General features: G+C 43.0%; 1 protein-coding gene across 1 annotated transcript in view; it reads right to left on the minus strand.

The window, feature by feature from the left end:
* The window catches only part of ZNF521 (zinc finger protein 521), a 237,542-nt gene that overhangs the window by 143,521 nt on the left and 81,223 nt on the right, over positions 1–12,798 (minus strand). The window contains exon 2 of the mRNA XM_077778165.1: positions 638–3,990. Within this exon, the coding sequence (XP_077634291.1) occupies positions 638–3,550 (2,913 nt within the window). The 5' untranslated portion in view covers positions 3,551–3,990. The remainder of the gene's footprint in view (positions 1–637; positions 3,991–12,798) is intronic.

Raw genomic sequence — 12,798 nt, forward strand, 5'->3', positions numbered from 1 at the left:
TTGTGAAACCCAAACCCAGAGAGTGAAGACCCGGGGAAATTTAAGGGGATGCCTTGAAAAGGAACATTGGGCACATGACGCTTAATAAATGTAGCGGCGTTTACAAAACCCTGTTGTGAGAAAATATTTTGCTCACTACCCAGAAGACAGAGAAACAGTGAGTGTTGACAACCTGGTATTATAAAACCACCCCTACCCAATTTGTTATCCACAAATACATATATTCTTTTTAATTTACTCTAAGCCAGCATGTTGGCCCATAACATCTTACTTTTATGTCATTATCTCTCTGCCATACACACAAGTCATAGCTGGGGATTTCAACTCGTGGTAAAGCTACGCTGAGATTCCAGATCTCAGTGGTGCTGGCATGAGCGCTGATCTCTTCAGTCATAGAGAAGACAATATCCTAGGGAGACTGGAATTAGTCCTATTTTGCACCATTCAAGCCAAAATGCTGCTTATCAAGAAGCAAGTCATTGCTGGCTAATGGCTACGGGGGGGAAAAACACCACTGCATTTCAATCTAAGCATCTCTCGGCACATGACAATAAATAAGGCTGCAGAAGAGTTTACACACGAAGTGGCAACAGTTTCTTGAGGAGGTTAAAGAGCAAACATCAAAAAGGCAAGTTACCTCATCCGACTGGGAGGGACTGATTCTGGGCATTGGCGACACTTGGGGAGTTTTCAACTGCGTGCTGTTGCTATCTGGCACGAGCTCTCGGTGGACCGTTTGGATGTGGTTCTGGAGTTCGCTTTCCGACTCAAACTTAACGTTGCAGCTAGAACAGCGCGTCTTCAGTCCCCCCGCCTTGCCTTTACCCTCAATGGCACTCAGGTTCTCGTTCTGGCCCAAGCCCGGTCTACTCGTGCCGGGAGGGATGTTGATGCCTGGGCTGCCGCTCTTACTGAGACTCACACAGCCGGCACACAGACCATATGGCAGGCCATTGATATCAAGCTTCACCAGATCTTGCTTGGAACGGAACTCTTTGAGGCAAGATGCACACTTGTACAGTTTTTGGACATGCTGGCCACGCCCTGTGGTCTGGACGGCAGACCCATTCCCTGTCTTTTGCATGTGGAATGTCCCGTGGATTTTGAGTTCCAAAGTGGAGGTCACCGTCTGCATGCAAACCACGCAGCGAAACCCCGTCAGGGAATTCCGCAAGTCAGGGTGCATTTGGCAATGCTCTAAAAACTCCTCTTCGCTCTGGAGAGGCATCTTGCAGATCCGACAGTTCCCAGTATCAAGGCTCTTACTGTGCGTGACTTTGTGTTCGGTAAGAGTTAAAAGGGAGGGAAACCGCTCTCCACAAATGGGGCACATGTAGTGTTTGACGGGGCCTAGGTGGGTCTGCATATGTTCACGGAGGCCATTCTCAGAGAAGAAGGTTCGAGAGCACACGTTACACTTGTAATTCCCTTTAATGAGCTCAGCTTTCTTCTTCACGATGGCACTCTCTCCAGGTCTGATGTTGTGGTCTCGGAGCTGGTGGTTCTGCAGCAGGGTCTCCATGGTGTAGGCTGCCCCGCAGATGTCGCACCCGTACATGGGCTCCGAAGTGTCCACATCTTCTTCGCTCCCGTCGTGACTGTTATGGGACTCCTGGCTGTTGGTCAGCAAGGTCTGCAGCTCTACCTCCTCCTTCTGCACTTGTTCGGAAGCCCCGTTCGTTCCGCAGTTGGGAGTCTTGGTTTCAAACACGCAATGCTTTTCCCTCAAGTGTTTCTCCAGCAAAATGATCGCGTGGAAGGCTTTGCTGCAAAACTTGCAATTGTACTTCTTACTGTGAGTGGTGATGTGACACTGCAGCTCCACCTCGGTGCCAAAAGACTCGCCACAGAAGATGCACTTGTGCACCTTCCCTTGATTTTCCAGGTGGTTGTGTTTCACGTGGAGTTGTAGGTCGGTCTCATTGCGGAAGTCCCAGTTGCACGATGTGCACCTGTACACTTTCTTCTCGTTGCTGTGCTTTACAGCCAAATGGAGTTGAATGGAGACTTTAGAGTCGAACACTTCCTGGCAGAGGGTGCACCGGAAGAAGACAAAGGTGTGCATGTCCAGCAAGTGTTTCTGAAGGTCGTCCACCGATGTGAACTGCTTATCGCAGCTCTCGCAGATGTAGTATGTTGAGGTGATCATAAAATGAATGGTAACATGCTTCAGCAAGGATTCCTGATTGGGGAATTCCTTGTTGCACTGAGGGCAGGTCAATTTTGGAAGCACAGTGTCGAGGTGAGTTTTTAGGTGAGTCTGAAAGCTGTCTAGGGACGTGTACTTAGCACCACACTGATTACAGATATATTCTCCAGCCGGACGCGCAGGCGCACCTCCCACTGCCTGCATCATCTTAAGAGATGTCTGCTCTATGGCCACGGGAGATAAGGGGCTCAAGGCCCTGGATTTCTTCCCATTGTGAATGTAATTCAGGGCCAAAGGAATGTTTTTATGATTCTCTTTGATATGCTTGTTCAGTTTAAGAACGCTGTTGAATATTGGCGAATTCGTACAATAGGAACAAGAATAGACTTCGACTACTGGTTCTTTCGGAGTCCCAAGCACCGGAGACCCGAACCGGGAGCCACTGAGGTCGCAATGGACCTGTCTTATGTGCTCTTCAAGGGAAGAGTCAGTGAGAAACCCCATGTAGCAATGGGGACAAAAGAATGCATTGCTATCCTTAGCTGCAGGGTTCGCAAATCCATGAGAACATCTTATGTGTTCCTGAAGAGTGTTGAGGTCGTTGACAACTTCGGAGCAGAAGTTGCACTGGTAGACTATGGCAGGCATGGCAGAGACGATCAGACCTGGGTCCTGAGCCTCATGCACTTGCTTAAGATGTTCATTTAGGTTATAGAGCGAGGGCAACACCTCCAAGCAATACTGACAAATATGGGCCTGTTCTGGCTTGTCTAAGTGCATAGTTTTCAGGTGAATCTGCAGAACTGCCAGGCTCGAAAATAACTGCTTGTTGCAGTAAATACAGCTGTAGGTAACTTTCGCTTGTTTACTCGAGGGAACGGTCATGTCAGGGGTTTGCTGGGCAGCCCGCTTCCTCCCTCGGCTCTTTGGGATCGGCGGGGCAGCTTCCACCATGGTTGAGCTGTCCACGGAGAGGTTGGAATCTGGAGTCGTGCTGGACACTGAAGTGTAGCCCACGGTGACCAGAGAAGGGCTGTTGCTGTGGTTGCACGACTCGGGCTGCTGGTGACTGTCCATGTGGCTGTACAGCTCCTCGACCGTGTGGAAACTCTCAGAGCAGATGCTGCAAGAGTTCTTCTTCTCCCCGCCATGCACCTGCTCCATGTGGTTCATGAGGGACGTCTCCTCCACAAACAGCTCGTGGCAGTAGATGCACTGGAGGGCCGCTCGATCCTCGTTCGGGGAGCACTCGGGGTGGCACTCCGCGATGTGCTTCTGCAGGTCTTCTGGGAAGTCAAAGCCTTCCTCGCACTGACTGCACTTCTGAGTGTCCTTCATCTTCCAGTCCTCCATCCTGGAGCCAGACTGGGACCCGTCCTTGTTTCTCTCATGTACCTGCATGTGTCCGTGTAAGGAGCTAGAGGACAGGAACCCACGGCGACAAATGGCACATTTATATGGCTTGTTGGACGTGTGAGTCTTTAAGTGGATCTTCAAGTGATCACTTCGGGAGAACGCAGCATCACACTCACTGCAGTGATATTTTTTGTCCCCCGTGTGGAGTTTGATATGGCGGTCGCGGCTCCGCTTGTGTTTGAAAAGCCTACTGCAATAGGTGCATTTGAAAGGCAGTTTGTCACTGTGGCTCTGCTCATGGTGCTTTAGGTAGCTGAGGCGGCTAAAGGACTTGTCGCAGAATTGGCATGGGTAAGGGAGTCCGGGGCCACCTTCTTCCTCTCCAAAGTCGCAACCTTCTCCGTGGCTGGGGGAAGTCTGGTCCTTGCTGGAAGGTGAGGAAGCTGGCCAGGAGCATGTGGGATCATCTTCAACATCCACTCCATCTGCAACGAGAAGCAACGGAACATTTTATCTTACGGGTTGAGAACTCCGAGAACGAGTTTACTGTACCAATTAGACGGAGTCATACAGTCGGACCACCTAGAACCTTGCGAGGGAAAACAAAAATGGAGGACAGAATATTTGAGTGGAACGCTTCCAAATCTGAACCCAAAGCTTTTATTCTACATTTACTTTTTACCGGGTTGTAAAATATAAAAAGATATTAAATAGCTCTATGTCTAAATTACCCCTTTTATTACTTGTTATCATTTTTCCTTGGGAGCAAGGTATATATTACGCATCGACAATTTTATTAAAACGCAGATTTTAATATATTTAATGTTTCTTCTGTATTCATTCTAAAATGATTTGCATATTATGTGAGCATCTGAAGAATGAAATGAAAAGGGGAAATATTACAGGAATGATTTAAAATTAATGCAGTCAACCCAGATGTCTAATATTTAATAAAAAATTCCCTCTGCATTTTGCTTGTTTTTATATATAAAAAAAAGGCAATTCTGAAGACCAAAATCTTTTTATGGGGTTCTTATTGATACAGACCTTATTGCTTTCAGCAAAAAAATATTAAAAAGTAAGCACATGAAGGAAGACAGAAAACACAATAATAATTACGTCTTGTGTAATGAAAGAGAACCAGGATTTCTTCAATAACTGAAAGATTCGAATACCATAGGCCAGAAAATGGATTATTAAGTGTTAGGAGGGCACTGCAAGATATTACATGTAGCTAGGATCAGCCAGGATCAAGAAAAAATGAGAATTTCACAAGGGCCAGATTGTAATACTGTATTTTGCTTGGAAAGTTCAAGAGGTGGCCCACCATTTCTTCCTTTTGCAAAAGCTTCGGCAGCATGAACTTCCTTAGCCAAACAGGACCTGCACTTTGAGGTGAGCAGAGACAAAGCGACTTGTGAAAAACTGGAAACAGGAAAAGTGATAAATGATTATGGTAAATGCTGAAAGATTTATGAGTAACAAAGAGAAGACAAACAAGACCGAAAGCCAGATATAACCTTAGCAAGTTATCCATAAAGTAACCCTCCCTACCTCCTAGTAGGTGTTTTTTAACTACGCGCTTGGCAGATGTGCACTGATCTTTCTGTTGCTTTCTTAACATCCAAGTGGAAAATAAGACCTCCTCAAATAAGTTGTAACCCCCCCCTTTTTTTGCTTTTCAGAACAATCTATCATTCAAGAGAAGAAATTGTAAAAGCTTTTCACTCTCCAAAAGAGCGAGATTTTTCATAAATGCAGACAAAGACCATCAAGGGGAGTCAGTGGGGATAGTGATTCTATTAGGATAACAAGGTCCAGTTAGACTATTATGGGGACATTCTACGAAAACTCACTTCGAATATGATCAAGTAAGTTTTTAAATTCTTCAAGGCTGAAGTTCACTAGCAAGCTATATTATGAACATAAAAGTAGAAACTGGCAAGTATTATGTAAACAAATTCCACGTCTGCTTGCTTTAAGGTAACAAGATTTTACTAGATTATCAGCCTCTTGCTTATCCACAGGAAACAGATGAGGATCATTCCTTTCCTGCATCTAGAAACTGATGACAACACCATCTCACTATCAATGCCAGATGGCAACCATGTAACTCTGAGAAAACAACCAAACACCATTCCTGGATCCCTGCCCACTGCAACAAAGCCTCACAACACAAGTTGAAAACCGCATGATTTTGCATCCTCATTTCTAGGAGTCTATAACCCAACATGTTTACAGCATAAGAAAGGGCCTGATAATTCTGGGTATGACTTAAATGTAAAAGTGAATACACAGAAAAGAACATAGGCAGACAAACACAACTCTCTGCCAAACAGACAAACACGATTTTTAAAAATCCCAACAAACTCGATGGTGATTCTAGCTATCCTTTGAAAACAACAAACTATAAGTCATGTAAAGACAAGTGTCCCTAAAACAAACCAAAGTTGCAAAATATTTCCCTTAATTGAAAACAATTGCTATTTTTATTAAATTTGCTCAGCGGTCCAGGTAAAATCCTGCTACATTTCACATTTGCTCTTAGGCTTGTGTCCTGTTGTTTCACTGAAACTTATTTTCAAACAGATCATCTCATTTGTCCAGTTGGGAAAACAGTGAATCAGAATTTGTCATGAATCTAGACTTGAAGAAAATAACTATTGACCCTGAAAATTTAGCAAGTGAACTTATTATTAAATTGCAGGCTGTGTCCAGTCATGATATATTATTATACAAACGTACGAAGAATTACAGAGCAATAGACCATTATAAATAGTGTGCAATCCCTGACACCACTCTTAAATCAGGTTCTTGTCTGTGGGCCATGCCTGACTATACCTATTACATAACTGTTCTCTTAAGCTTGTAAATTTCAACATGTCAAGTGAGCCGAGGGTTAGGATCAAGTTTTTACTCAATCGCGATTCAAGGGAGCTGGAAACCTTCTCTTCTCTCTCCGGTCCGTATTATTCTGTCTTGGGGGAAAAGAAAGTGAAAATCACAGACGACGTGTCTTTGTAACTGAAGTACATGGAAAGAGAGTACAGGATTCCTAAGGCTTAAGCTGGGGGATGGAACAGAGCAAAAAGTTGAAGCAGGGAAGGCTGCTTTTAGAAAAACAAATAAAGGTTTCATGAAAGGCTGATTTCTATTTTAAAATCTAAATTGCAAAAAAAACCCTCATTTGCTAATATACTATAAACGGATGTGTGCTCCCAGGGACACACAAGGAACTCACTGACAAAACTCCCAGCGGGGGTGGTCCAGGCTCTAAGCGGATCAGTCTCCCAAGACTTGTGTGGTGGCCGTGACATTGTCAACATTCTCTGAGGTCCTCCTATGTCTTTGAGAGCTGCCCGTCCCCATTAACTTTGGCCTTTTGGCAGTCACCGTGCAAACTACATTGCGGTGGCTCGTATAGATTTTAACAATTTCAAGTTCTTTTTTTCACATGGAAGAGACCGCAGAGGATTCTCTCAGTGCTGGTTTCTGAATCAACTCGAACTTTTTTCCCCCTTCGTCACTAAGTGCTACTTCAGGAGTGTCTCTCTGTGTTATGACAGGTTTTCTGCATTTCAGTGTGAAGTACTTAACATGTCCATGCTAAGTTTTAAGTTTTGGAATCAGTCACTTTACACTCCGAGATGACTCTAAGAGAACTGTAGCTCTTAACAGCCAGTGGGGGGAGGGGGGGAATCTTTGCTAGAAACCAGCTCCATGGCCTAAAAGTCTATTTAAAGATGCAAATGTGTGTGCATAGTTAGTGCAGATGTTTTTCTACAGCAACTGTACTTGCTGAGTTTCACCATTTCCATAAAGCACATTAAAACAAGTGTGTGAACACTCCTAGATGAAAGTCTCAAACACTCCTGAGACTTTCAGTGGAAAGTAGAGCCGCCTGACTTTTCTCCAAGCAGACAGGAATGCCCATGATTCAGCAGCCTGAGTAAATAAAAGAGGTCCTTATTTCCTAATTTTGCTGGCTGGCCACACTGCGGCAGCCTCTGTGCTCCTGCCAAAGGGGATGCAGAATTGGAACTACACCCAGCCGCTGAAGGCCTGTCTTTGTTAGCCAGCCAGGCTTTCCCGACCATCTTCTGGCAACAAAACTGCCGTATCCTGCGAGGAAGACCTCCATCTCGGGCTTGATGGTTCTCCAGTCTGCCCAAAAGGACGAAACAACAGATTTCGCTGGGTCTGTGTCGGAGGAGGACAGCTGGAAACTCAGTTAGCGGCAGAGCAACACCTGTTCGGTCATATTTATGGGGAAAAGTGCTCACTAACAGAAAAGTGAAGTCATCCTAGAAGGTATTCCACAGAAAAAAGGCACCGGAGCACAAAGTACCTTTGTGATTCAAGCCACCGGCCCCTGTGTGCCAACCTGGAGAGGACAGAGAAGAGAGAGCAAACACTGGATGTGATTTTTATCCCCGCTGCTGGCGATGAATAGGCGAGCACGCCCGAGAAGGGCTGACTAGTCACCAGGCAGGGACCTCACAGTCTCAGTTTACAGCCAGCCAATGGAGAAATGCCGAGGGTCCTGGCCACTCTTTGCTTTCAAGTCTAACTGGAGTAGCCANGAAAGAGAGAGGATGGGCAGAAAGGTTAGAGTCATCACTCCAACCAAAAGCTGATCTTGTACCATTAAGATATGTGCCTTTTGAGGGCAGGGGCCACGCCTTTCAGAATGTGGGCTCTGTAACAATATGGACAATCCCAAATCATTAAGGAGAGAAGAAAATAACATGGTGGAGTGAATCACTGTAGATGGTAAAGAAATTATCGGAAGTTCTGAAGTTCTGGAAACTTCTGATACTTTTAGTTCTTCGCAGGGCTGGGCCCTCAAGAAACTGGCTTACTGATATCCTTTTGCTACCTGAGCTCATTCATTGTAACAGCAGAGTACTCTCTAAATTGCCCTTTGGGGACTCAGTATCATGTGTGTGCAAGTGCCACACAGCAAGGTTCCTTAACAGGGACAGGATTTACATCAATGGTAACTTTTCCAGGGAAGAAAAGCACGAATAGTGACAGGTCTGAAGTCGCTGTTTTCAGCAGTGCAATGACTCAGAATGTGAATGGAAAGTCAAGAGTCTGGAGTTTTATTTCTAGCTTCATAACTGACTTAGAGAGTGACCCGGCCAAGTCATTTAATCTGTCCCTACCCAGGTACTTCACCTGCAATATGAAGATAATAATTCTTGCTCCGTGCCCTCTGGGGTGTTACAGAGATTACTGAATGTTTCTGGGGCACCTATCATCCCTGGAAGAAAAGCTGCATATGTAAACAAAAAGATTTATATGTTGTGTGTGCATTTATGTTTCCACATGTAAAATTCTATGTGTAGTATAAACAGATTTTAACATCTTCTTTCCTTTAATGAAACCACTGGAATATTTAAGGATTGGCCCAATGGAAATATGCAGTGTCTTAAGCATTGTACATTCAGCCATCAAGAAAATAAAACACAAATAGTTGGTGGTATCTAAAAATTAATGGACCGTAAGTCCATGCTGACTTTGTTCCAAGTATTAAGTTATCACACAGAAGATATAATCTTGGGTCTTTACAGACAGATAACCTTGGAACAAGTATTGTGCTACGTAATTCTGAAGCCAAGTATGTAATTTTCAGAGTACCTCTCTTCATAGAACACTAGCAATACAGTCCTTGCATTATTTAACATCAAAATAAGTTCATTTCGAAGATGATATGTTAAACATAGGACAATAGGTTGAAACACAAGACCAAAGGGGCACCTGGGTGACTCAGTTGGTTGAGCGTCCGACTTCGTCTCAGGTCATGATCTCATGGTTCGTGGGTTCAAGCCCCTCATCGGGTTCTGTGCTGGCAGCTCAGAGCCTGGAGCCTGTTTCAGATTCTGTGTGTGTGTGTCTCTCTCTTTCTGCCCCTCCCCCGCTCACATGCTCTGTCTCTCTCTGTCTCAAAAATAAATAAACTATAAAAAAAAATTAAAAAACACAAGACCAAAGCAAATTTCTACATTATTTCCTCCATCGGCTTAAAATGATGATGTCTGCCCACATGGACACTATAGGAGCAGTTCTGAACTTTCATATTAAAAAGAGTTCACCGCCCTTTTTCATTCACTAATTGCCTGAGGCACCTTATGATAAACTGAGAATCCCGAGGGGAATATATAGTTGCATGCAAACGCTAAGAGAAGCTAGGCACCATTCAAAGAGAACAGTATCTTGACACGTGTGTTTAACAGACACAGGTAACAGAGATATTTCTCGTGTTAACCTGGCGCTATCCCAGTAACGATTTTACACTGCCATACGTAAAACCATCTAATCAAATTACACAATACATTTTTAAAGCAATGGTTTCAACGGCTGAAGATACGGTCATTCCAAATAAACCATTACGCACGACTACACAATTGCTTCCTTTCATTCTCAATAGAAATGTCAACAGTTCTAGAAAAGCTGCAATTTTAATGATAGAACTTTCGTACTTTCTGCAAAAGTCAACAGCCCCACATTAAATTCACTTCATTGTCATAAAACCTATTTAACTACTTGAAAATGAATACTCTTTACTGGGTGTTCAAAAGAGAAATGTAAACTTTAAAATTATTTATAATTCACAGATGCTTTTAAATTCTGTAACATTCCAAATTGTTCTAGAAGGACCAATTAAATGCATTAACAGTTAGGTTATGAGGGAAAAGAGTGGTCACCCATTAATGATAGCAGCTGTAGGGAGCAGGAATTGGTGGTGCACAGTTTTCACCACAGTATTAAGATGAATTCCAGATATCAGAGCTCACTTTCAATAATAATAATAATAAAAAAAAAAAAAAGAGGCTCACTTTCCCCAACAATCCTTTAGCGCTTCTTCGGATGAGCCAACATAAGAGATAAGAAGTTATCACCCCTCCATTGTCCTCCGTGGATCTTTATATCCGTACTGTCTCTTTCACCAGACACATTTCTATTTCGTGTGCAGAAAGAAGTACAAATGTTTTGCTTACTGTTGCTTAAAGTTCACTTGAACAGACGGAGCTCAATGAATTCCATCTTCCGCAGCCAAATTAAACAGAGAACAGTGCATTCTTAAGCAGTTCACACTTAACTCCACCTCTCAAATCAGAGGAAAAAGCTGACGCGAAACCGGTTAAAGAACAGTCATCTCCCTCATGGAAATCGAGACGTGTTTCTGAAGCCAGACAGAAGGAAAGTGGTTTCCATTTACGTGGGGAGGGGAGGGGAAAACTGCTTTACTTTTTCTATCTTTTGGCTCACTTGAAAACATATATAACTAATGATAAGCATCAACCTCTGGGCGTTCAATAATTGGCAATCATGTATCACACATCTGTTTACCGGGCAGCAATGGAAGCATTCTACATTATCTAACACGCTTCTCTCTCCCTTAATAACGACAGACATCATCACTGTGAATTTCCCAAGTCGGCTCCCTTTTTCTCTCTACTATTTTGAGTTAGAAGGCAAGTTTTAGTGACTTTCTTGTCTAGTATTTACACATGACCTCACATCACAAAGAATTTGAAGCAGTTCTTCACGGCTTGTTTTGTTCATTCATTTATTTAACCAGCCTTAATTAAGCACCTACTATGTGTTTAGGTCGGATATTTGTTTATGCACTCTAGGAATTACTTATTTTTTTCAACTTTTGGCTTCCTTATCTATAATATCAGAAAAACACCAGCCTGCCTCACAGTTAATATTTGTAAGAAGCAAACATGGCGTTGTATAAAAGAGCTTTCTAAATTTCTATAATATAAAAATGTGCTAAATTGTTACTACTATGAAAGTCAAAGTCGCCTTTAGGTTATCACTGATAAGTGTGGCAACAGTACAAAGGAAAACATTAACTATAACTTAGTTGTTGCTTTTTTCATACTGAAATTGTAATACTTTTAAAGGACTTAAGGGGCATTATTTGCTTAAAAATAGAAAATAAATAAAAATAACCAAAAAAACTCTTCTGAATGCTATTAGAGTTATCTTGAAGGTCAAAGCGCAGTGGCTTTTCTTTAATAGCTCCCTACACTGGGAAGTTGTGATTAACTCATTATCAGAGTAAAATCCCCACAATGGGAATTGTCTGCATTCAAAACCTTGAAGCCACGTTACATGGTTCTGACACCAGCCCTATACCTCACACTATTTTAATTGTTTAGAAATTTCCTGAGACAAATTCTATTTTGCTTCAAAATCCTTTGCGCTAGGGGCACCTGGGTGGCTCAATCAGTTAAGCATCTGACTACAGCTCAGGTCATGATCTCACAGTTCGTGGGTTTGAGCCCCGCATCGGGTTCTGTACTGGCAGCTCAGAGCCTGGAGCCTTTCAGATCTTGTGTTCCCCCCTCTCTCTCTGCCCCTACCCCGCTTGTGTTCGTTCTCTCTCTCTCCCCCCCCTCAAAAAATAAGTAAATAAATAAACATTTTTATTTTTTTAAAATAGTTTATTGTCAAGTTGGTTTCCATATAACACCCAGTGCTCATCCCCACAAGTAAAATTTAAAAAAAAATCTTTTGCACTAGTGTGAAATACACCTATTACACTTTACAGAAAAAAACAAAAAAACAAAAAACTCCACACCTTCTGAAATGTTCAGGAAATTTCTCCGTGCTACCAAGTTAATCATTAGCAATCTTAAATTAACCTCTTTTTTAAATTTTTTTTTAATGTTTTATTTATTTCTAGGAGAGAGAGAGAGACAGCGTGAGCAGGGGAGGGTCAGAGAGAGAGGGAGTCACAGACTGAAACAGGCTCCAGGCTCCGAGCTGGCAGTCAGCACAGAGCCCGACGCAGGGCTCGAACCCACAAACCGCGAGATCATGACCTAAGCGAAAGTCGGACGTTTAACCGACTAAGCCACCGAGACGCCCCTTAAATTAACCTCCTCACTGGGGGAGTAGAAGGCAAAAGGGACTCTTCCACTATGAAACCTAAGTTTGAAAATACTTTTATTAGTCAATGATGGACCTCAGAAAGTTCATTCCACTGTGTGAGTGATTTCTTGAAGAACTCCCAAAACCCACTAGAATTTTTAAACAAAGCAATCAGATTCTCTTTCAAAAAGGAATCTGGTCCATCAGAATGTTTTGTCATATTAAAGTCTACTTTTGTTGAATATTTTTCCAACATGTAGGCTTTGGTCCAAGGTTGGTAAACTTCTGGTTACAAGGAATTAGACAGTCTTGAAATGATGTTCATTCCAGCTGAATTTCACCCATATCATATTCACAGCAGCAGTAAAGCCGATATGAATTCCTGGCTGTTTAAAAAGGCC

This window comes from Crocuta crocuta, unplaced genomic scaffold (genome assembly GCF_008692635.1).
Source record: "Crocuta crocuta isolate KB4526 unplaced genomic scaffold, BGI_CrCroc_1.0 scaffold26, whole genome shotgun sequence".
NCBI lineage: Eukaryota > Metazoa > Chordata > Mammalia > Carnivora > Hyaenidae > Crocuta > Crocuta crocuta.